Source organism: Bacillus rossius, chromosome 12, assembly GCF_032445375.1.
Source record: "Bacillus rossius redtenbacheri isolate Brsri chromosome 12, Brsri_v3, whole genome shotgun sequence".
Lineage (NCBI taxonomy): Eukaryota > Metazoa > Arthropoda > Insecta > Phasmatodea > Bacillidae > Bacillus > Bacillus rossius.
The window spans coordinates 34,607,873-34,634,582 of record NC_086339.1 but is presented as its reverse complement, the minus strand read 5'-3'; the positions used below and the strand labels follow the sequence as shown (position 1 = coordinate 34,634,582).

Sequence of the window (26,710 nt, the reverse complement as noted above, 5' to 3'; positions counted from 1 at the left end):
CCATATTGTTTGTCAAAAGTGTTAACGAAACGTATAAATATAATAAATTTAGTTCTTTAATATTTCCATAAAGTTTGTTGTAAACAATTATAATAAGTTTTGTAAAAATATATGACATTCTTCATAAATAAAATTACTTTTAATCATTCATCTATTTATTTAATTTAATATCAGAAAGTACATAACAATAACTATATCTTCAAATCTTTCCCGTGCGTAGCACCAGAGCTGCCTTTCCCTTCAGGCTGATCTTGACGAGTGACAAGCTGTCCCTGAGGAAAATAATTTGCCAGATGTAACAACTAACCACAAAACTTAGATCTATGCACAATCAAAATAAAATATTTTCAACGCTTACAAATAAAACATTTATATTACTAATACCGAATTATTTAAAGAAAAATAATATGCACATTACATTGTAAATAAATTTTTGATATGTCAAGTAAAATTAATTTTTGCAGTAGAATATAGTTAATTTACTCACTTTCATTTGTTTTTATCTGTACACAATTTTGTAATCTAACCAAATTTTATTAGTTTGCCTTTCTATCTGTGAAACTAGCTGCGTTTAATGTGATGTGCCTAAGATCTTAAAGCCTAAAGCAAAGTCTTTGCAGATTAATCAAAATAAGAAATAATTAACTTTACCTCAAGTCACGTGTGCAAACTGGCCTGGCATAGTTGTGACGAACACTTGTGGCCTTCAGTTAGAGACATGGGACATGATGTCTTTTTTCAAAATGCCCGCGGCGGAGACACACTGTTACACCGATAAATACTGCAAGTACGACAGGACGCAATGTTGTCTCGTCAGTTGTCTAAGTTGAGCTATTTGAATAAAAATAAGTGATGTATTCAATTCTAGGGAATACCTAAATTGCATATAACCATTAATTAACTGTGATAGGAAAATTACGTCTTTTCTGAGTCTACTCAAGTGGTATCTAAAAGATCCTACGAGCTGACACTGCAATGACCTTTAAATAAACCATAGCTATATGTTGAGTATTCAGATATTAATTTTTTTTTCCGGAAAAGTCACATGCATAGGTTTATGCGAGTGTCGATGTTCGGATAAAGAAAGTACTAGTGTGAGAACAACACGTGTTTCTTTCACAAGCAGTCACTCACTTACCCTTCTTGGAAGCCTGAGTCCACGCCCGCTATCTCTACAACCGCTGCAGTCGGCAGATTGGAGAAGGCAGTGCTTAGACTGACTGTCTCTGTCGCGCTCCCTGTGTTCACCACCACTATGTAGGCTGGCTCCCCCTTCAGCTCTCTGCACAGACACGTGAGCGAGCGGTCACACTTCAGGTCGCGTGTGTGGAAGAACAATAGTTCAGATTAGTAAACTGTGTCCAGGACCGGATTTAGGGGAGGGCAACCGGGGCGAAAGCCCCGGGGCCTCCACAAACGGACTCATACAAAAAGGACTATGGAAATGACCAATCTCCGGAACTATTTTACTACCAAATTCTCGCAGATCAAAATTTCAGAGCTACATTTCCAAACCTTGAAATTGCATTGAGAATGTATTTGGTTTTGATGGTTTCAAATTGCACTGGAGAGCGCTCATTTTCAAAAATGAAAATTATAAAACAAATAGGCTCCGAACCACGATGGGACAAAACCGTTTATCGTAGCTTTCTCTTCTGAGCATTGAAAGCGATTTACTCCGGGAATTAGATTTCAGCGAAATCATCAACGATTTATCGGCGAAAAAAGCTCGGAAGGTTCCGTTCATTAACACTAAAATTTAATTTCATATAATTCTTGTTTCCGATTATATTTATGTATGTTTTTAAATACTAAGAGAATTTACTTGATTTCACAATAAATTATTTATTGGAAAACTCGACTGAAAAAAATTGTTCATTTTATTTGGGAAATAATTTGGTGGCAGGGGGCCTCCGCTCCTCTGTTGCCCCAAGGCCTCCAGACCTCTAAAGCGGCCCTGACTGTGTCAAACGAATATTCAAACATAAACACACACTGAACACGTGGCTGGTCATTAGAACCATTTGCCTGTCTGTGTTTCTCTCCCTCCTCGTTTCGCATGTCTGTTAGACAGGGACTACGATGCGCTTTGTTGAACACTAACGATTCGTTTGTACCAACATCAGAACGTCAACCACAATTCACAGCTGATTAGTTAATATTTTTGAAGTGAATCTTCTATTGGGTGCGATGAGAGTAAAATATCAAGGCCAAGTGAAACGTTTCTGACGCGAAAAAGGACAGAGAATATGTACTTGGTCAAATAATTATAAAGAGAGCTCGATGCTATATGCGTTCTCCTGTTTGTGCGATTATTCGTCCCACCCCCAACACAAAAAAAAAACAACTCAAGATAGATAGATGAACGAAATAATGAGACTTCTGACTTTGTTGCTTGTTATTTTGATCACTTGTAAATAAATTCGTTTCATTTATGTTTTTTCAAACTATTTTTCCCCATGCAAAAATGTATTTTTTGTCGTGTATTGTTGTCCTGTGTGCCATATTAGCGTCATGGAATGCGAGAAGATACTATGGAAACGTCTAGTATTGCAGCATGTATATGTAAATTGTTTATTGTCTACTAATGTTCAAGAGCGGATCCAGAATGATGTTCAGTTGAGGGCCAAATTAAATTTTCTAATACAATTTTCGTACATTTAGAATTTAAATATTTAGTTGGTTTTATTTGTAGTGCAAAAAGTCCTGTTATGTATAGCACTGTAGTAAAATAACACTTAAGTAAGTTTGGAGAAACTATGGTAATGAATTAGGAGACAATTAAATAAATATATATATATGTATGTATTCCGGGTTCAGGGGAGGGTCATGCCGCTATGCCATCCCCCCCCCCCTGGTTCCACCAATGCTAATGTTATGTATTTTTTGCTTTAGCCATTTGTGCTCTCCTTCCGACAAATAAAAAGAATTTATAAAACAAAGCAAACAAACATTAGAACCAAGTGCAACCACCGACTGGAAGCCCACGGGAAACCTAAGATGCACATAAAGTTCTGCTTTTCCCGATTACACCCGAACAATTCCACCTTCGGCAAACTTCGGGGTTTGTTTTAATTTTTGCGCAGGAAAAACTGAATTCAAATATTAAAAAGTGGTCGGTTAGGTTAGCTACATTAAAACACTATGGACGGTTAGTTAGGTTAGTATAGCTACATGAAAATAAACAGAGAAATATAAATAAACCCCGAGGTTGGCCGAAGGTGAGTATTCGGGCGTGTTCGGGCAGGGACAGGACTTGATGGACATATTGGGCTTCCCGGAAGCCCCGCCCACCTGGAGTACGCGAACACACTGGTGGAGATGGCGTGGTTGTGGAGGGCCCCTCTCTGTATGGCCCTGACTCTCCTCAGCTGGGCCGCGCGCTTGTACACTTTGAGGTGGCTGTTGGCAGCTGCCTCCTGGGCGGCGATGTTGAGGCTCACGTAGTTCTTGTTGACCGGCAGCCATGTCTTGTTGGCCGCGGAGAAGCCTTCGGGCAGACACGGTGCGGCGCTGAACATTTGTCATGAGTAGAGACCGGAAAAATTCGCGGGTTCAATGACCTCCAGGATAGACTCCAATATCGTCTACACACTCGGGCAAATGCCAACTGTTCATTGGCTGTTGACTTGTGAGTCGTCTCGACTGGGTGGCCTATGATTCGACACTTCTATGTGTGAGGGTCTCTAATTGGCCCTCAGTCCTCCAAATTAATAATGAACCAATGACAGAAGCAGCACTAAGGTATAATTATTTGAATTTTAGCATAACACGAAATGAACCCGCGAATTTTTCAGGTCTCTAGTCATGAGTAGAGACCCGGAAATTTCACGGATTCTTCTGGCCTCAGTATAGAATTCAAAGTTATAGGTGTGCTCGACCCATGTTTACTTTCCCATTGGTTGATTTCTTAGCGAGAACATTTTTATCCTTGTTATTTGGAACTACCTGATTCGCTTACTTCTCTCCTAGCTGGGCATCGTTGGCTCACGGTCGTAGACGGGCGTGTCCAAACAACTGCGTGCCAATCATGAACACAGTGCGAGAGTGTGAAGGTTTGCATTCTAGCTTGCGACTAAATGAATCCGCGAAATTTCCGGGTCTCTAGTCATGAGCTATTTACCAATCACTCAGCACGACGGGATATTGCCGTGATCTTTCTCAGGGTGCTTCTGCAATCGCTCGATGCTATATTCTCACCTTTATTCCCTTTGATATATCTAATGCAACCGATGTTCACCTGAAGTTATGCCTCAAACCATTTTTCATGCATTGGTCAAACACTGTGTCAAAAAAAATTGGATGGCATTTTTTATTAGTACAATTAGTACCGGATTCTCATGAGCTTTGACGAACCCGGTCAACTTTGGAGAGCTGTAACGGCGTTTTAAATGAATGAAATTAAAAAAAATTATAGACAAAAAATTTCCTCAAACGATCATCTACAAGATTGGTCTGAGGTAATTTTTTTTTGTAAAATGTATAAAAAAACCGTTATAGAGCAAAAAAGAAAATTTTTATAAAACTTTTCTCACTTTTTTGCTTATAACGTCTTTAATTTTTAATTTAGGGCAAAACGTTATATAAACATATTTGTAGGCAAAACAATTTGCTACAAATTATGACTTTACACATTTTTTGTAAGACGCATAGTTTCCGAGATATCGCGAAAAAGGTGTTTTCACCACCTTTTTCCAAGATGGCGGCCGGGGGGCAAGGGTGGCGACCCCACAAACTTGAGGTTAAGCTTCTATAGACCCCCCACACATGTCCCAAAAATAAAATTGCGTCCTCTAAAAAATACAAAGCTCATGTAACATTTCAATGGACTAATATGCAATTATAATGGTTGATTTTAAAGCAATCTTTATTCTTATACCACTATATACTTCACACAATCATTAAATTTAAACAGGATGATAAAATAGAACGGTATTTAAAAATAAATTTTGCCTGGACATAAATTTATGATTCAGTATTTAAAAAATATTTATTTTATTTATTAAACTAAATAAGTTTTATTTTGCATTGTGACACCATAAAAATTATAATTTAAATTATGAAGTGATTTCGCTTTGTATGGGATGGCGAAATACTTTTTGGGCTGTGGCTCGGTTGTGAAAGAAATATTTTTAATGAATTTATGCGTGTCTTGTTTCAGTAAATGTGTACGGTCTTTAAAAAATATATATATTCAAACGAGGCAAGTTGCTGAAAACACACATTTATAGTACTTTAGCATCTTGACAAAAACTGGTAACTTGAATATACATAAAACTGAAATACTGCATTCTATACGATTGTCTACAAATTTATAGTAATAAGACTGATTAAAAAAATACATGTATTTATTTACTTAGGAACTTGTTCATATTTTAAACATTCATTATTTTAGACCAATAAGTGCTTTGTTAGTAAAGTCTGATGTTAAATATAGTTATCTGGAACGTAAAGAGTGTAAACTAAGGATTTCCTTAATACAATAATGAAGGTTAAATGTCGTGTCTGGAATGTCGGGAACGAGAAGTGAGTTGGTAGACCCTAGTTGCTAGAGACCGGAAAAAATTCGCGGATTCATTTCACGACATGCTATAATCCAAACAACTGGTACCTTTATAATGCTTCTCTTATTGGCTCGCAGTTCATCTGAAGGACTTTGAGACAGTGGAAAACCTTTAAATCAAAAAAAAAAAAGTATCGAATCGTAATCGTCCCAGTCGACAGGTGTCACGAGTCAGTGTAGCCAATGAGCAGGTATGGCATTTGCCCGAGTGTGTGGGGGATTTGTGGAGTCCATCCTAGAGGTAATCTGAAGCGCGGATTTTTTCCGGTCCCTACTGATTTCAGCCGTGGTTGCCGACCGGACGCGAGGAGTCTCACCTGCGTTGGTGGTGTTGTCCCACTGCAGGGGGGTCCTCGCGCGGTCCCTGGTCTTCTGGATGTAGTGTTGCGCGCCGGCGTTGCAGCCCTGCGGGTCCACCCCCTCAGAGTACGTGATGTCCAGGTTGTCGGTCATGCCCATCTCCTCGCCCATGTACGTGATGGCGGCCCCGGGCAGCAGCAGCTGCATCAGGTTGACGGCGTCCTCCAGCCCCGGCACGCGCGTGGCAACCCGGTAGTTGTCGTGGTTCCCGGACTGCCGGCAGTCGGGTCACACACTCTCACCTTTGAATATATACACCGTATAGAAGTCGCGAGTGGATAGGATTTACTCTACGTTTTTCAGGAGCGTATGATGAGCAGCTTGGGAACTTCACCGCTGCAGTGCGCTGCCGTAACGCCCTGTATCGTCTTAGGTTGTTATTTACACGTTAGAGCGCAGCACTGTCGCCCGCTGTCTTTCCCCGCACCCCCCCACCCATCATTCACTGCAGCTCAAGGTCGTTCAACAGGAGGGGGAAGGGGTGTTTGAAGAGTTCGACACTTGTCCGCTAGGGACCACCACAAGTCGATGCCCTAGAGATGGTGGCGATTGCGGCGGTGAATTAACCAACTACCTCAAACCGTATTAGAAATTTTAACCTGGGCTGGCGACTTCTATACATATTCAAAGCTCTCACGCAGCTGTGGTCAGGGCCGGATTTGGAGGAAGGCAACCGGAGCCTCCACAAACGGAGGGCCCCCACAATAGACACTTCGGAAAAAAAAAATTCTTCCAAATTCCGACAAGTAAACACTAGTAAACATCATTTTCCTTTGATATTCTTTTTACAGCTGTTTTACCTTTACCTACAGTACTTTGTACGTACATGATTATATTATTGTTAAATATTAACAGAAATATTCATTAACACTGAAATTTAATTTCATATAATTCTTGTCTCCGATTATATTTATGTATGTTGTTTTTTTAAAATACTAAGAGAACCTACTTGATTTCACAATAAATTATTTATTGGAAAACTCAACTGAAAAAAAAATTGTTCATTTTATTTGTAAAATAATTTAGGGCCAGGGGGCCTCCGCTCCTCTGTTGCCCCGAGGCCTCCAGACCTCTAAATCCGGCCCTGGCTGTGGTTGACACAGCTCTGTTCGAAAAACTTATTACTAGAGACCGGAAAAATTCGCGGATTCATTTCGTGATAGGCTAAAATTCAAACATGTGAACAATTCTGCTGGTTCTGCTGTTGGCTCGCAGTTTAACTGGATCTCTCTGGGCAAATGACAGACTATTGACCAAAGAAGCCTCGAATCACAAGCTACCCAGTGGAGACGCCTCACAAGTCAGCACCCAATGAACACGCGTGTTTGCTTGAGAAATGCAGAGTACAATGGAGGCTATCCTAGAGGTCATTGAATCCGAGAATTTTTTTAGGTCTCTACTGATTACTCACCAACACTCGCATGCGGATAAGACCTATCTACATAATAGTGCCAGGTGTCCACAAAAGATGCACATATGTGTTTGATACTTTGGTTAAAAATTTATTTCAAGTTAAATGAGCACCGCATAGCGCACGTGTTCTTTATAATGGATGTCTGCCTTAGAAGACACATATAACCTATATTTACTATTGCTGTAAGACAGCCCAGTTATTTGACCAATGTGTGGTTATGAAGAGAAGCATGCATGAATAAATAGAACACGATTGTTACTAACCGAAGAAAGAATATATACATAGATTTTATAACCACTTTTTTCAACGGATCGTAAATGGATCGATAGTGCAATGATATTCTATGTAAGTGTCTTTACCTCATCCGTGATCATGTGCTGAGGACTAAATAACTAGGCATTTTGAGATTACAACCAACGGATTCGAATGGCATCGTCCATTGTTAGCATTTGTGGTAAAATTTAAGTGCCAATAGAAAAACTCATGGAAATCTCAAATAAATTTGGATGATTTCCAATGTAGTATAATGAACAATGTGATATAATTCAGGGAAGGTAAAAGCTGATGTTGCAATAGAAAGAGATTAAACACTGTCTAAAACTCTAAAACTATACTTCTAATCGAAACTGACCTCATTCACCATATTGATAAAAATAAAACCTCATAATTCACTATAAATGTGAAAAATTTGATTAATATTCGTTGAAGTTAATATAAATCCTGTATAGACATTTCGTACAGATAGTTAAACTTAATTTTCTATCAGTAAAAGTCCCTCATAAATGTGTTAGAGCTGTCAGTATGATAACTTATACGTTTTAATTAACTTTTTTTTATAAATCCGTGGAAGTTTTCATGACTTTAAAGTGAACCTATTTTAACGATTTTTCGTATTTTATACATTAATTTGTTGGAACCTATATTAGTTCAAAGGGAACATACACTCAGGGGCGCAACAACAGGGGGGGGGGGGGGGCAAGGATATTTTGCCCCCCCCCCCCCCCCCCTCTGAAACCTTGAAGTGGGGGCAAACGGTGGCAAAGAAAGTGCTGTGTAATCAATTTTTAGATAGTAAAACTGCTTGAATAGCACCATTTTCCACCTTGAAATACAAATTTTCCCGGGGGAGAACCCCCGGATCCCCCCGCTTCAGTAGGGGGGATCGATGTTTCTTTATAAAAAGGTATATTGCCCCCCCCCCCCCCCCCTTTGGAAATTTAGTTGTTGCGCCCCTGCATACACTGTAAGGTGTTTATGTTTTAAAGCTCATATCCACAGTTAGTAAAGTGTAAGATACTCACGAACCAAATGTACCAGTTCCCAGACGGCACGCTAGCCATGACGTTGTTGATGGCGACGTTGAAACTGTTAGCATTGGCACCCGAGTGCACCGCAGTCATGAACTCCCATATGAACGGCAGGTGGCCTCCAGGATTGGTCTTGTTCCCGAAGTAGCCCACGTCCTTGGCCAGGGAGCCAGTCGTCTCCAGCATCATGAACCTGGGCAGTAGTAGATACATATTAGTAATATATTACTAATATAATATTAGTAATATATTATAGCCTATATATATGATCCTCTAATATATATTAGAGGGTCCTGAGCCAGGGTCCTGGGTCAGGTGCAGAGGTCCCGACCGTCATATGTTATTATGACATCACGGTGGCCATTTTTTTTTGTGTAAAATTTCCCCAACATTCCAATAAATTACTTACAATTCCTAGAAATTTCCCCCATTTTAAAGGAAAATTCCCATTTAGAAAGGAAAATTTCCCATTTTATTACACAAAACTGCTAGAGTATTGAAATGTCCCCATTGAGTCTTGAATTCCATATGGGAGACATATAAGTCTCTGGTAGGAAGCTTTGACCGCGACCTTGTCTGCCATCGTTGCAATTTTCGTTACGCTTGCTTAAATTTAAAATCTGTAAATATTATATGATTTGAACAGAAAAAAATTTAGAATTAAAAAAAATGTTTTTAATTAAATGTAATAAAAATCAATTCATCTTGAAAATCGTCCACCGTATTTAAATACCGTAATTTTCGAACTATATTTTCGGGGAAAATTTTAAAAATTAAAAAAAAGTACTTAATAAAATTTTAATTTAAAAACACACTAACACAGTGGAGTATTCTGTTCGAACTCGGCAAGGCAATCGATTGAAAACGGTGATGGACTCTTCTTCCATGGAAGCGAACAACAGACTGACCTCCCACCACTAATGCCAAGCTAGATATTACATCAACCAGTATAATGCCATGTCCGCCATCTTGTTTAGATCTGGTGGAGGTTGCTTTTAGTTTAATTTTTGCCCGATAGAGTGCAGTAGTATGTACTCACATGACGTCCGCCATCTTGATGGCCATTTTAGCCGCCATTTTGGAAATCTGTAAATTTTTAGCTAGAAATTTTAAAAATTTCCACAATTTATCAAAAATGCACTTATTGAAATAAAGTTTGATGCAATCACTTGGGTTGATCCCTAATTAATGTAAAAATAATAATTTAATTAAAAATACTATAACAGTGTCAGTTTCAAAATATAAAACAACAAAATACAAATATAAAATTTATTACATAATATCTACTCTAATACAGGAAAACTTTTGAATTGTAAGATTTAGTTCTACATAGGCTGAACTCACTGATTCTCAGCTCCAATAGGTTTACTTAAGACAGCGACCAGCCTTTACTGACATAGCCTTCCTCTTCCTGACAAGAGTTTCTCGATACCGTCTTTAACTGACTGCTTTACTTCGTCAGAAGTGTAAATTGTAGCAGCTTATGTCTTCAAGCGCACCTCTTTTCTTGGTCCTCGAAAGGATAAGTATGGTTTATCATATTATAATTCCAGCTTAAAATTATATTTTAATGGTCCGTACGATAATACTGCATCAGTAAGCTGATTGATAATGTTATGGTTAATATCGTCAAGAAAAGCACAAATGTCTATTGACTTATTACATGTATTTAGATAATAGTAGTATTTCAATATTCCACGAAATGCACATTTCGTCAAGTAGAATACATTATCATTTACCTGTAATGCACCGAGTACAGTCTTATGTTTAGTTTAATGTCCAGTCGTAATAGAAATCGGTTTATGCCCATCTGCTTGGGTGCTTGCACGCATACGAACCTCCAACCGAAACCGAGGAGTCGAAAAGTCTGCAGGTAGTTCCGCATTAGGCACATGGACTCACCTTTACAGTTGTTCGCGTGTCGTCTCAAATTGTCAATACGAGTAAACCAAATATGGCCCTTACCGCAGCGAAACTTCATACGGGATGTATTCTTCGTACGTTTAATTCTCTCAAGTCTTCGTGCATCATTGACAAACGCAAACGATATATCGTAGTAGCTCCAAGGATGTAGGCCTATAGTCGACGAAGACGAACCAATTGTACCAATTTCTGGTATACTCTTATGCACATCGATGCATCGTTGTTTCAGCGTAACCTTTACTTTCTGCTGAACAGCACGACCTTTGCATGTCATCATGTGTCTTTTCAACTTAACATTTCTTGTAAATTGCTTGGGACCATTTTTACAGCTAAAAATTTTGTGAGAAATTATTTTAGCAAATTCTCTCTTCTCATGTCGACAAGCTTTAATAATGTTAGAGATAATCTTGTCACAGTAACGACACCGATGCTGGAAAGACGCCGATGCGCTTTCAGTGGTTATCGTTCATACTTTTGATACTAACTACAGCCATTTAAGTCTCCATCAATGGCGAAACGTCATTCATCGAGGTTCCTCTGTAGCCAAAACTTCAGACATTCAAGTATCTCCTGCTGATTAAACCACACCTGTAGAAGTCTCTTTTAATGTTTTTGGTGAAGATGGTACACATTCCGCCGAGTTCTTTGTGATTTTCGTCGTCAATGCCAACGGGATCTACGTTAATGTCGACTCCGCTGCCATCAGGGTCCCCGGTGTGGATGGCACACATTCCATCAAATTCTGCGTAGTTGACGTCAATGCCAACGGGAACAGCATCACCGCCGTAGCCGCTTCCATCAGGTTCTGCTCTGTCGATGCTAAACTGTCCATCCGGCTCGACATTGGGACAACTACTTAATATCAGGTAACGTACTTAAGAGAGAGCCAATTCGCACTCACACAGTTGTCACAGGAGGACAGAGGGCGCTGTCGTCTAGAAATCGCTTATATACCCGCAACCCACGGAATAATACGAAATTCAAAACACGATCCATTTACATTAATACGCGAGTCATAAAAACATTTAAAAAAAAGAAGCACATTTGGAAGCTCGAAGAGTGTTTTTAGAGTTTGAGAGCTTGAAGAGTGTCTCCTTCCGTGTGCAAGTTATTGTGCGTCGTCCCATTTGTACGACAGCAAGCTGGGACGGGCTCGTAGTGCAAATGGTGATGCAGATGAAATTTGGTTACATTTTAGGTGCAATGGCGGCTTCAGGATGACTTTTCGGGAGGGGCTATCGCCCAAAGAAAGGTCATAGTTGCAAATAATATGAAAGAGGTCAGATATTGGCCTTGGAATATTATTTACAAATTATAGAATACAGAACCTTTGTAGCTCAATGCAACTTTTGATGAGATACAAGTTTAACATATGAAAGTAAATATTTAAGTAAAGATAAATATACACTAATCAATAAAGTTGGTCTCGGGAGGGGCTGTCGCCCCCACCGCCCCCCTTCTGGAGCCGCGCTTGTTTAGGTCCCGTCTACATTTCCTGTGGCGCAGAGTAAGGACTTGTAAGTGTTTCACGTGAAGAACACCTGTAAGTGCGTGAAACAGCCTCACCTTGTGAAGTCGCCCTTCTTGGCCGTGTACTCGTCCAGCAGGGCTCTGTACTGGGTGACCATGTCGTAGGTCTCCGGCTGGTTCAGCGTGTAGTCTATCCTGTTGGTGTTGTTCCGAAACTGGGCGTCCTCGAACAGCCGCGACACGGAGTCCACCCTGAAGCCCGACACTCCCTTGTCCAGCCAGAAGCGCAGGACATCCTGCAAACCACCGTGGAACCACGTGGGTGTGCGGCATGGTGTCCGCACAGTTGCCACGCTGCTGTGGCGCGGCGCGACGATATCCCGTCCACTAATCATTCATTCGACAAGCAAAGAATTTCTTTTTTATTGGGTGTCATGGATTCACTAAATGTTGCTATTATTATCATTGCTGATGAATTTTCAGTCATTAACCTGTATTCAACTTATTGGACTCAAAGCTAGATACCTGAAAATTCGCGGGTTCATTACGTGCTATACTAAAATTCAAATAATTATACCTTAGTGCTGCTTCTGCCATTGGTCCACTGTTAATCTGGAGGACTGAGGTCCAATAAGATACCCTCACTCATAGAAGTGTTGAATCACAGGCCACCCAGTCGAGACGACTCACAAGTCAGCAACCAATGAACAGTTGGCATTTGCCCGAGTGTGTAGAGGATATTGGAGTCTATCCTGGAGGTCATTGAACCCGCGAATTTTTCCAGTCTCTACTCATAGTGCATGGAAAGCGTGCTTGAAATTAAAGCCATACAAATATTTTTTTCATGAATTTAATGTGCTTTCAGTTTGTCATAAGTTTTTTTTATGGGCGAGAACAAATTAATATTTTTAAACCTATTTTATTTCAATACCTGCAATAAGGTTTAAATATAATTAATTCACTGAACGTTTAAATGTTAATAGTTATGACTTTATATAATATAAATATTATACGTGCAGGATCAAAAATAATAATAAAAACAAATTACATTAAATAATAAAGTTAAGAAAATTTTAATTTATGATCTTTAAACCACCAGTAGGTTAAAAATATAAAAACAACGAGAATAGGATTTTATTAAAACATCTCTTAACTCAGTGCTCTAGAAATTCTTTCTATATGACGTTAATAATTGTATTCATCCCCCACAATACGAAATAAACAGAGCCTGAAATATTATTTTGTGATTCAAATGAGAACCTGTTAGATATCAGACCTATTTGCTTAGGTATGCTCTCTTTGGTAATAAATAGTTAGGAAGCCAGAGAAAAATAAGTGGTATCATATAACACCACTGAGCAATTACAGGTGATATGTTTAAGGCTTAATTAAATTTTTATTATTATTAAAATATAATTATAACATTGTTTATTTTATATTACTTAATTTATTTAGTCAATATTTTCAACAACATTCATAACAGATTAAAATGCAGCAGAAAAATGATATTGCGAAATTAATATATCATAGCCTCTTGTAGGGAACTATCCAAGTATTTGTGTTTGAATTAAATATTTTTAAAATTAACATGTTTATTTTATTTTATCAGTGATTTGCTGATATCATGTTGATTTTTCAGGCTTTTCATGAAACTTACGGATGAATGCGTTAAGTTACGAAAGAGAAATAAATTAAAACATAAAATGTCACTATTGTTAATGTTAAGTAACAAATTTTCTTTCAATCGGCACTACGAAATTAAAGTGTATTCATAATGTGTCTCAAGTAATAATGCGAACTTTCGCTAAAAATTAAAAATAAATTTAGTAACCACATTTCCAGGATGCATTTGTTAGATATTATTCCAAAGCATACCAAAGTAGGAATCCGTATAGTTATTATTACACATAAATAATTTTAACAAGTTATTCAGTTTTGACGGAGGCCTTATTTCGAAAGATTTTTGTTATTGATAATTGCAGTCACATTAAAATCGTTAAAAAAAAAGAAATTTCATGGAGAACAAACAAAACCTTTTTTTTTTTTTCAGTACTTGCCTTAGTTTATATAATTATTATTTTATAATGTAATGAAAAATGTACAACTATATAGTCCCTTTAGAAAATGTTTTCGTGTTGTATTTCCCACTGCCTCTACATCTTTGCAAAGTTTAGGCTAGAAAATAAAGAAGAATTCTACCTGTTGTGTAAACCACAACAGTATGGTAAGGCTCAAGAAAAGCTATGTAGGTTGGCTTCTGGGTTGTAGCCGCGTCCTCGGCAAATAATTCACCAAACGTTTCGGGTCGACATTGCAGTCGCCATCATCAGGGAGCAGTTACCTACAGTAGGTAACATGCTCCCTGGTGATGGCGAAATTGCAATGTCGACCAAAAAACGTCGGTGAATCGTTCGCCGAGGACGCGGCTACAAGAAGCCAGAAGCCGAGCTACTCCGGACGATGGCCGTGGAAGCCTGCGAGAACCGCCGCGTGTACCTCAAGGGCTTAGCCAGGGGGGGGGGGGTGGTAGGGGTTAAAACCCCCCTCCCCCTTAGCACCAAATCTTTAATTAATTTCTTATTCATTACTCAAACAAATTTCATATTAAAATTAATAAAATTTCACCATTACTATATTTAAATTTAAGTACCGAAAACTGCTAAAATTAGCACTATTTTACACCTTAAAATCCGAATTTTCCCGGGGGGGAGGACCCCCGGACCCGCCGCTTTAATACGGCGGGGGGGGGGGGGGGGAGGCCCATGCTTCTTAACACCCCCCATACACAAATCCTGGCTACGCCACTGGTGTACCTTCATGTCGGCGACCAGACGGCCGGACCGCCAGTTGAGCTCGGGCTGCTGGGGAGTGAACACGTGCCAGTAGTACTTCTGCCTGCTGTCCACCCACGTCCAGGCCGGACCACCGAACACTGTTCCCTGCGGGCAGCACTGTCCGTGAGCGCACTGGACCGCACAGCAGCCAGGGGCGGATCCAGGGGCAAGTGCCAGTTGTCTGCTACATTAACATTGCCCGACAAAAATTATTGTTTCTGAAACCAATAAAATATTTTAATATATTTTATTAATTTCTTGTAGAATCATAAAATCTCTGGTGGTCGGATGTTATGTGTAGTGTGAGTAAATTAAATACAAATTTAATAATTTTAAGACTTTTTTTTTCTGGCCACTCTGAAATCCTAGAGTGCCCCCTCCGAGGTGAACCCCTGGATCCGCCACTGACAGCAGCAGACAGTGCTAGCATCACCGCCGCCTTTGTTCCATAGCTGAGAAACATAACACCGCTTGCAAGCACGAGCGCCGGACCGGGACTAAGCCACTGGCAACAGGGAAGTTCTGGGTCCATAGCTGCCATTGTCTACTTCCTCGAGCGACCAGCGGGCATTAGTCCAGGAAACCAAGACTTAAAAAGCCACAAACCTGTGAAAAATTTGTCCAAAGCTGAATTTTTGCACAGTTGTAGATTTGACTATGCTTAATAACATACCGAAAGTTTACCGCTGTAGACCTTGTGCGTATCACCGAAAATTTGCATTTAAGTCCTAGATGACAGTGACTTACATCAGTCCATTAAAATGCTATCCATTTGTACAGTTTTTAATTTAGACTGTCCATAAAACTACCAAAATAATCCTGAGACTCTAATACAGCTATTAATGTTGTAAAAAGCATAAATTGTTAATATTAAAGATGTGATATTAAGCGATTAATTCATGACATATTATTTTTTATCTTTGCCACTCAGATAAAAATACTATTTACACCAATTTGAAGAATCCAATGCGAAAAATGTCTAAATAAATGTTTTTGGTTATACCTTTAGCTTTAAGACAGTATATTTATAAAGAGTCTAACGTAATTAGTTGGCTCATTAAAGCGGCCCGAGCGTTGCAGTGTACTGCGGCCGTACTGATCTCTCACGGCCACCGCCGTTCCAGCGCGGCATTGCGACACACTGCGTACTGCGACACTCATTCAACTGGGTCTTATTTAGGGATTACTTAAAACATAGCTAATTCATATGAGAGGGTGTATGTTACATGTAATGAGATATGCATTTTTTTTTCTTATATGAATGTTTTTAGATACAATAAAATTAACAATAAACGATTTCTGCTTGGAACTTGTAAATGAAAAACTCTAGAGGACCTCTGGTTTTATATCTGCATGGATTAATTCTGTTTCAAAAATTTTATTATTAAAAGTTATTTTTTTAGCAACAAATTTTTTTTATTTCTGATACATCGTTTTATTTTCGATCAGAACAATGCAAAATTTTAATGTAGCCTGTATTCGACAAAATGAAAAATTATATATTTACTTCTTTAAAATCTGTTTACTACATAAAAATTGAATAAAACGATACATCGTAAATGTACTCTAAGTTTTTTTTTTTTCACTTTTACAACATAATTCCTATAATAATATGTTTTTTTTTCCAGAAAATATATAAAACACGAGTTGTGTTGTAAAACGTATAGGTAGCATTACATATTCAGTTTTTTTTACATAAGTTAATGTATTTGAGTGCTGCGCCTAGCTGACGTCGTTGGATTGCTAGTGGCAAAGAGCGGTGGTGGATGTTTTTGCAAGAGTTGGACCATATTTTATGACCCTACCTGTGAGAGGGTGTTCGTACCAGAAATTCTAACGGTTAAGGAAACTATCCATTCTCTGTAGTCACGTACGGGTGTGGTACTCGCGCAATATCGTCAAATATCACAACTTTCCGGGACGTTCGGTCATTTCTCGGTTAGCTCTGGTTTCGCCATAGTAAACGGAACAAAATCTTGTCTGTAGTGATTTCATATTCCTATTACCGTAGTAGTATGGCGTTTGAGGACAAACCAAGTTTGCTGTATACTGGAAGCCTACTTAAAAAAAGTATTTATAGAGTTATTAAATTATTTACGAAACACAATTTTGTGGATCGTTTGGGAAATTATCATTTAGGACTTAACTGCTCGTTATTGGTGTGATCACAAGGGATCATCGGTAATCTTTTTGTATATTAATAAGAAACGTTTATTCTACAACTGTACAAAGTTTCTGCTTTGGGATAATTTTCCATGTTTCTTAACAGCGAAATTCGTCCCGACCACAAGCCGACTTCGGCAACCTCACAGTAGTACACACTACACGGCTCGGATAGCTTCAGGGGTCAAACAAATTGTATGAATCCCTTAACGAATATACCCATTTAAAGAAGAATAAATATGCAACAACGTTTATTGAAAGCGATTTTCACGTAGGGCTCTTTATATTTATGTAAGATGTATTAACTTTTCCGTAAAATTGAATGAAAATGAATTTATCAACTTTAATGATTTAAATTGTCTATTTTATATAAAGATGTTAAAATTGTGTACTTTTTATTACTATCCTCAGATAGGGCAATGTTTCTAGATTATTTTGGGTTCCATACTGTCAGTCTACTCCATAAACTGCATTTGCAATATCCATTATTGTGGATCGTTGCAAAAAATTGACATTTTGGGCTTAACTGCTCGTTTTTGGCGTGACGCACAAGGTTTGCATCGGTAAACTTTTGATATGTTACTAAGAAACGTTCACTCTACAACTGTGCAATGTTTCTTCTTTGGGATAATTTTCCATGTATTAAAATCCTTTGTTTCTTTACAGCGAAATTCGTCCCGACCCGAGCCTACTTCGACAACATCGCAATAGTATACACTACGCGGCTCGGATCGCTTCAGCGGTCAGACTAATTGTATGAGACACTTAAAAAATATACCAATTTAAAGATGAATAAATATACAACAACGTTTACTCTAAGCGATTTCCATTTTGGGCTCTTTAAGTTTATGTAAAATGTATTTATATTTCCTAAAAATTGAATGAAAGTGAATTCGTTAACTTTAATGATATAAATTGTCTATTTTATAGAAAGATGTTTAAACTTTGTACTTTTTATCACTATCCTCAGATAGGGCAATGTTTATAGATTATTTTGGGTTCCATACTGTCAGTATACTCCATAAACTGCATTTGCAATATCCATTATTGTGGATCGTTGCAAAAAATTGTCATTTTGGGCTTAACTGCTCGTTTTTTGCGTGACGCACAAGGTTTGCAACGGTAAACTTTTGATATGTTACTAAGAAACGTTCATTCTACAACTGTACAAAGTTTCTTCTTTGGGATAATTTTCCATGTATTAAAAACCTTTGTTTCTTTACAGCTAAATTCGTCCCGACCCGAGGCTACTTCGACAACATCGCAGTAGTATACACTACGCGGCTCGGATCGCTTCAGCGGTCAGACTAATTGTATGAGACACTTAAAAAATATACCAATTTAAAGATGAATAAATATGCAACAACGTTTACTCTAAGCGATTTCCATGTTGGGCTCTTTAAGTTTATGTAAAATGTATTTATATTTCCTAAAAATTGAACGAAAGTGAATTCGTTAACTTTAATGATTTAAATTGTCTATTTTATAGAAAGATGTTTAAACTTTGTACTTTTTATCACTATCCTCAGATAGGGCAATGTTTATAGATTATTTTGGGTTCCATACTGTCAGTCTACTCCATAAACTGCATTTGTAATATCCATTATTGTGGATCATTGCAAAAAATTGACATTTTGGGTTTAACTGCTCCTTTTTGGCGTGACGCACAAGGTTTGCATCGGTAAACTTTTGATATGTTACTAAGAAACGTTCATTCTACAACTGTACAAAGTTTATTATTTGGGATAATTTTCCATGTATTAAAAACCTTTGTTTCTTTACAGCGAAATTCGTCCCGACCCGAGCCTACTTCGACAACCTCGCAGTAGTATACACTACGTGGCTCGGATCGCTTTAGCGGTCAGACACATTGTACCAAGCTCTCAACAAATAAACTAATTTAAAGTTTAAGAACTTTGCAACTACTTTTATTTAATGTTTTCACATCGGGCTCTACGTGTTTTTGTTATACGTATTTTCATTTGTGCCCTTTTTTTCAGAACACCTCTCTTCTAATATTATTGAATAAATATCATATTTAGTCAAACGTAGTGAAAGATTTTTAAATTTAATCATTGAGAATAATGCTTTGAGTAAGTTTTGGTTTGCTATTCTGAAAGTATACTATAGTAATTACGTTATAGTGCCATATTGTTGAGTGGTCAATAAAGTATTATTTAGGACTTAACTTCTCGTTTTCGGTGTTCCGCGCAAGGTTTGCGGAGGTAAACATTTCAAATGTTGCTAGAAAACTTGAATGTTACCACTGTTTTAAATTTCAGTTAGGAGCAAATTTTACAAAGATTAAAAATCTTCGATTTCGTGGGAGTGAGAGTGGCCACAGCGCTTGCGGCTGTGACTCTGTCGCAGTGCGTAGACGACATTGATAAGCTCGGGAGTCTCTAGTGATCCTATAAATTAAGCTAGACTTTTGATAGATATGTTCCTGTAAAGCTTAAGAACTATACAACAACTTTTGTAAAAGAAATATTTGCGTAAGACCCTTTATTTTTAAGTGAATTGTCTTTTTATTGCCTTGACTGATGTAAAAAAAACTTATTTCATTAATTTAACATTTTCTTTCTTACCTTTAATATTAACTTTTAGAACTTTATTCATTATAAATGTGAGTAGTAGTGCTTTAAGATTATTTTCATATAGCTATCGAGAGTCTACGGTTAAAAGTGCGAAAATGGGAAGCATTTTAATGAACTGCTGCAAGTCGCTGTCATCAAGGACTTAACTGCAAATTTTCAGTGATACGCACAAGGTCTACAGCGGTAAACTTTCGGTATGTTATTAAGCATAGTCGACTCTACCACTGTGCAAAAATTCAGCTTTGGACAAATTTTTCACAGGTTGAAACCTTTGTTTCCTGGGCATTACTTTTTTTCAACACTGAATAGCTGTAGAAGTGTTTACATATCATTAGTACATATTGCCAAGCTAGTTTACCAATGTACATGACATAATTGCTACAGGAATCCAATTTTTTTATTCCACATCATTGTTCCACCATTTTATTTCCAGAATGATGTCTCGGCTATATGAAAGTTCTACTCAATTCTGTATGAAGTTTATTTTGAAATATTCACAACATTCGTGCGTAATATTTTAAAATATAACAATATAACATAAAGCAAAATTTAAAACACAAATATGTTTCTAAATATACTAGTTACGTTAGCTGCAGCTAGGAAGCGTAATTAGAAATGCCTAACTCAGCACTGTGAGTTGTTTACCCAGTTGTTGGGGACACTCCTGACACCTGTGTCGTTGTTGTAGTAGCCAGGGTGCCAAATGTAGTAGTCGCTGTAAGGTTCTATGCCTTCCTTGGACTTCTGGAACCATTCTATTTGGTCGCTGCAGTAGTCAGGAACGTAGTCAAAAATGAACTTCAAACCTGTGAATCATGAAGCATCAGCATATTTATCAATGACATAGTTTAAAGTTTCTAAAGTGAATATTCAAGCTTTAGTAAGTGCATTCTATATTATAAATAAAATCACTACAGAAATTAATCTTAGTTTTTAATGCTTGAATGGTTAGTAGAACTGCGTAAAATATTTGATGAATGCTGCTAGACGATTGTTATGTAGAGCTACTTAAATACTAGTATTGATTGTAGAGCCAATAATGGCAACGATATAGTTTTTCAGCAGAAGGTTAACATGTTGGATTTACTGGTGTGTACTCCCGTTAAGTCCTGAATGCACCAACACGAGAGTCGTAGGGAAATGGAAACGTCATTCCATCGCAACTCGTAGGTGTTTGAAGAGAGGATACAATGAGGGGCTGAGTTAACACATCCCAGCATCATTGCCACACCACCCCTCCTTTTTTTAAAAAAAAAAAAAAAAAACATTCGGTTAACCTGTAGTTAACTCACGGAATCCCCATCCAAAGTGTAGGCTATCACAAAGCGCATATCTGTGGAACTCCTCAGACAACCCACTGAGCCTGTGATCTGACCGAGGTACGTCCAACCTCCAACGGCTGGCGACGCTCGTCGTCTGTCCTTCAGCTGATCTGGGACCCTCCAGTCCTGCTGCAACTGGCGACGACAGTGCGCTCTAGCGGCGAGCCAGGGCTCATGGCAGTGGAGAAGCCTAAGATGTACATCAAGTCATGTCCCTCGTCGAGCACGCCCGAATATTCACCTTCGGCCAACCTCGGAATTTGTTTTATTTTTGCGCAGGAAAAAATGAATTCAAATATTAAAAGTGGTCGGTTAGGTCAGCTACATTAAAACACTTTAAAACACTATGGACGGTTAGTTAGGTTAGTAAAGCTACGCTAAAATAAACAGAGAAATATAAATATATATAAATAAACCCGAGGTTGGCCGAAGGTGAATATTCGGGCGTGTTCCGGCAGGGACAGAACTTGATGTACATCTTAGGCTTCCCATAGCAGTGGCCCGCGCTGCAGTCAGCAGACACACGAGCCACTGTGCGCAAGAGCGCTTCTTCCCGTCACACAATACACCGAGGCCCAGGCCAGGTGCTTCACTATCACCAGATACACACCGTTGCCTTTAAACTTATCAGAAAAAATAGTTTTAAACTTTTCAAATAATATAAGGCATCATTTCGATCATGGGAAGAATCTTCCTGGGTCATTATCAAGTTTTGTAACGTCTAGGTCGTTGGTTTTCGTGGACAACCTGCTTCTAGATGTCTAACGTGAATGGCAGAGTTGCCGAGGTTTCGGCATGCCTCGTTCCCGTCGCATTCCAGCTACTGTAGATGTCTGCCGAAAGGCATGTTGGAACATCAGGCGAAACCACTTCACGGACGTGGCCAGACCCACATTAAAATATTGTTGAACACGGTACAATATATGGAGATTACAGAATAAACATCTGCGATACGACTTTTAGTTTACCCTAATGTAAACTCACATGGCAGGAATACATACCCAGCTTGTTCATTTTGCTGATAACAGCGTCAAAGTCCTCCATGGTTCCAAAGAGAGTATGGATCGAAGTGTAGTTTGACACGTCGTAAGTCCAATCCCTGTCTGGCGATTTATTGATTGGCGTAAACCAAACGGCGTCAGCGCCCAGCTCTTTCACATAGTCCAGTTTCTCTAGCACACCTGTAAAACCATTTCTGCTCTTTCAATTTGAATTTAAATAGACAGTGATCATTTAACTATCTTTGTTTTGTTTTATAATGAAAATTACCCTATAAGGTATTAAATTTTTTTACACATTAATGTATTAATTGTTATACTTATGTTACAGTGAGTTGTATTAAAAGTATGTCAGTGTAACAAGTATTAAATACCATTATTTTTTCTAAATTAATATAAATGATACATTATGCATACTAACACATATACCTATTTTTATATCTTTTAAATGTGACATATTTACATATACAAATTTTAATGGTCGTTATGACATACTTTTGTATCTAAAATAACCAAAAATTATATTTTTAGTGCCAAACAACTGTAAGACAAACTCGACTTTATATTAAATTTAAAAAAATAATAATTGGTGGATTGATTGTTAGTTTAAAACGAATAAAAATGTAATAAATCTAAGTACTTTATGAGAATGTAATATATTCAAATAACAAATTATGAAAAATAGTTAAAAACTTTTATTAGGCTATCACTGCTATTGTAATAGCAACCATGACTTTCGAGTTGAAGCCACTTAATTGCGTGGAAGTTCATCATCATTGATTTGCATGCTGCAGCAAGAAGCTGCATGGTGCTCTGAGGACTTATTCTCTTGTGCCAGTTAGTGTCTTGCTCATTCCACAAATTTAATACCTTGTTGTAATGTTCCTTACAAACAATGAATGAAAACGTGAAACCTTACCTCCTTATTGGTTCTCAAGAAGAACAATTTGTGTTACCGAATAGAATGGTTGTGGTTTTTGTATGGTTTTTGTTGGCTTTGCTAATTTAAGTTTGTTAATCCTTAAAGCGACCATTCCCTTTTTTTTTCACGAGTATGGCCTGAAAAGATGACAGTTTAGGTCTGATGAATCGGGAATTAGTGTTGAGTGAAGATTCAGGCTAAAATTCCGGCTTTCATTGGTTAACTGAAAGTCACTCCAGGTCAAATATGGGATGCTTCTTGCAACAGGCCATACCCGAGTGAAGACCTAGATTCCCTACCATGAACATTGTTTCCCCGTCTCCAATGTCCTCGGTGTTGACGAGGTGTACACATGAATAAATTAACATATCGGGAGTAAAGGCGATCGCATTAAATTAACGAAAGCACTTGATTGTAAGCAACCCTAGCAAGAAGAATGAAGCAGGATCAATAAATGCATTGAAAGTAGGAGCCTTTCCATAGGGTCTTTAGACCTATTACTATAAGTTAATTTCTTTGGGCTTGATGTATTGTATTCTAATAGGAATCGTTGCTCTAATGCAAATACACAATTAAAATTATATGAAATGGTTCCTCTTCAAGCCACATACAAATTGTATAATTTCATATACCTATACATTTTGATATATATACCTATATGTTTATTGAATCTTAAAACATCGTGTCCGACAATGGTTAATCATTACCTCGCGGTTGGTAGTTGGTAATTTATTGCCTACCGCATAATGGTGGTGAAGGAACAACTTGAGATAAAAATCTGGCAATTAAATGAATATATATATATATATCCCCTTGGCCGGGAATCAGACAGTTGACTAATGTTTCACTAGCCGGAGACTTTAAAAACCGGGAAGCCTTCTTTTCATAGACGAGAGAGCCAAACGCCCAATCGTGCACCTTCGGTTTTTTTTTTGTTCATTGTAACTCATGATAACTAATGGTCAATTATGTTAGGTTAGCTACATTATAAATACCTACTTTAAAACATTGTGGACGGTTGATTTGATATGGATAGCTACATTAAAGATACTGTGAAATCATGTAAAAACAAAAAAGCGATCATGAACTTCGGGGAAACTTCGGGTGTGGCTCTCTCGTCTGTGAAATAAAGGCTTCCCTTAAAAAAAAAAACGAGAAAACAAAGGTAACTAGGCCAGTGGTGAGGTTACAGGGGCGCCACATCTAAATTTCCAAAAGGGGGGGCAATCATCGATCCCCCCTATTGAAGCGGGGGGTCCGGGGGTCCTCCCCCGGGAAAAAATTTGTATTTCAAGGTGGAAAATGGTGCTATTTAAGCAGTTTTATTATCTGAAAATTGATTACACAGCACTTTCTTTGCCCCCGTTTGCTCCCACTTAGGTTTCAGAGGGGGGGGGGGGGGCAAAATACTCTTGCCCCCCCCCCTTGTTGTTGCGCCCCTGGTGAGGTACTGATGTAAGCTTGCTGACTCGTGTGCGTGAACCGGCCAGTGACAGGGCAGGGGGATAGTGACACGGCGGGGAGATAGTGACAGGGCGGGGGGATCACCTCTGAAGTCGCCGTAGCCGTCGCCGTCGCCGTCCTTGAAGGAGAGCGGGTACATCTGGTAGATGAGCGCCGTCTGCCACCAGTCGAGCCGCGCCGAGTCGGGCACAGGCAGGTTGGGACCGGCGGCTCCACAGCTGGCAACAGCGCCCAGCAGCACCATGGACACGGCGACCACCCTCATGGTGCCTGCTTGCTTGTCGGTCTGGCTGCAGGGGCCGCTTCAACCACCTCCTCGAGTGCCTTGTTTGTCGCGAGGTCAGGTGCTGCGATAGCAGCGTGTATAGAGATAACACTTCCATGTCCCTGACTTCAGCACAAAGACCTCAGGTCCTCGGAGGTGAATGGAAATACCCGAAGTGCCACTTTCAGGCGAGTTTGATAAGGTGGCGACCTGTAGAGAGGAAATGGCTTCTACCCAGCTGTGAGTTGGAGCGAATCCAAAGTCGGCCTCCGTAGCGTAGTCGGCAACGCACCGGGATACGGTGCGGGGGCTATGGGTTCGAATCCCTGGTAAGACATGGTTGTAATATGTGTTCTCCTTATCGTCTCCTTGGCGCTTACCCATACACCTACAACTACAACTACAATTACTCAACGACGCGGGGTTACATAAAATAACATTAAGGAGGAGGGGGGGGGGCCATGAATGGCACATTGGTGACTGTCAAACTTGCCGGTGTGCCAATCATCTTTAAAAAAAATCCAGCTAAGACTGCCATGGCCCCCACAAGAGTTTATTTTTACATATTTAAATTTTATATTTTTTTTTACAAACTAGAACAACATATTGAGTTGTTTTATTCATGCAATGAAATTTTAGAAGATTCTACACCTACAGCTAATTATACGTTAAAATTTAAAATAGATATTAATGCTAAACGTTTAATAATTTTGGTGCTGGTTGTTATTGTCATTGCGTGTGTTGTGTGCATATTAGCGCAGTAGTATGTCTGTTATTAAGTAAAGTACCTAGTCTTATTTTGTAGCCAGTGTCTATGATTTAACATAGATACTAATTATATTTTTCTGTAACTATTTTCATTTTTATCTCGGTGTGTGAAATTAATATGCATACTTTCCTGTGGTTATTTTATAAATAATGCTTAGTTTGGACTTTTAAAATAGTAACTATAATTATACCCTGTATTTTAAGGTTAAAAAACATTCTAAAAAGAGTGAAGGTGAGAAAAAAACATGCAATTATAATGTAGCACGTGACTGTAAAGTTGGGGAGGGGGGGGGGGGTCCATCTCCGATCCTGGGTCCAGGGCCCGTAATCGAATTTAGGGGCCACGAAGGCAGCTTCCCGAAAAGGAAAGTGTGGTAGCATACACTTAAACAATACCATGTGAGTCCAGGACAGTAAAAAAAATAAATAATTCCTTCCTAATATAACTTAAAAGAGAAGCCTTATACACATTCTGGCATGTTAACAGCCCTACATCATAATTGTAATAAGTATGAAATAAAGTCACTTAAATACCGGTGTACTTACCGCCTGTAAATAGTTTTATTTAAGACCAAGTTCACTTTATATTTAAGTGTGTGTGATGATCAAAAACAATGAAATATTTTTTTTCCTCTAAAATATTCTCATTTAATGCTGTAAAATGTTTATTAGTTTTTAATTTTTAAAAACACCTAAAGAACAGATAGATGTAATAATTAACCAGTTTCTGACCAAATAAGCAGATAAAATATTATAAATAACTGAGATATAACACTTCTAATCATCTAAAACAATTTGCTATGTAATGGCAAAAGTAATTCATTTAATTAATCTCCCTATAGTAAATTATATTTCAGCAAATGTAAATTTTAAAAAAAAAAATAAAGAACTAAACACGGACATTAAAATACAAGTATTTATTCAACCCGAATATTCTTAAACCCACTATGAATAAACTATGCAAGGTACGTACAACATTCAAAATAGTAGTAAGCTTTGATTTTTTGGATACACAAGAATGAGAAGTCGTATATTTAGGTCTGTGATGTGTGACTTATGATGTCCTCAGGCGACCACTGCCATTTTTGATTACATCAACTTTGCCGCATTTGGTTACATCATCACTTAGCACACCACAATATTTAAAAATCTAGCCTCCATATAACCTTCTTGAGAAAATAATGTACCACCTGATTGATCGGTAAATGCAGGGCATATTTTTACATGTGTCCATCATAAAGGTTTATATTAAGTTTGTAAATTTTAGATAAACATTGTATTTATACTCACTCGGCGTTTGAAGCCTCATGGTCACATGAAAAGTTTACCCTTTCCTGTGA

At 38.3% G+C, this 26,710-nt stretch overlaps 1 protein-coding gene across 1 annotated transcript; it reads right to left on the bottom strand.

Annotated features, from left to right (window-relative positions):
- Window positions 1-137: 137 nt before the first annotated feature.
- Window positions 138-24,694, bottom strand: LOC134537829 (maltase 2-like). The gene is made up of 10 exons (XM_063378679.1): window positions 24,422-24,694; window positions 21,955-22,134; window positions 20,277-20,437; window positions 14,851-14,976; window positions 12,134-12,333; window positions 8,639-8,837; window positions 5,881-6,136; window positions 3,295-3,490; window positions 1,139-1,282; window positions 138-272 (listed from the first exon to the last, which is right to left on the bottom strand). Exons 1-10 carry the CDS (start codon window positions 24,600-24,602, stop codon window positions 200-202), a joined length of 1,716 nt encoding a protein of 571 aa, XP_063234749.1. The 5' UTR covers window positions 24,603-24,694; the 3' UTR covers window positions 138-199.
- Window positions 24,695-26,710: the final 2,016 nt, after the last annotated feature.

What these genes read in the sequence shown, in the direction of transcription:
- LOC134537829 (XM_063378679.1), bottom strand. Translation starts at nt 24,602, where the DNA reads ATGAGGGTGGTCGCCGTGTCCATGGTGCTGCTGGGCGCTGTTGCCAGC. An exon ending in GTCTGGTCGCCGACATGAAG is followed by an intron (nt 12,334 to 14,850) that starts GTACACCAGTGG and finishes GGTGGTTTGCAG; the next exon opens with GATGTCCTGCGCTTCTGGCT. An exon ending in GACTCAGGCTTCCAAGAAGG is followed by an intron (nt 273 to 1,138) that starts GTAAGTGAGTGA and finishes TATTTTCCTCAG; the next exon opens with GGACAGCTTGTCACTCGTCA.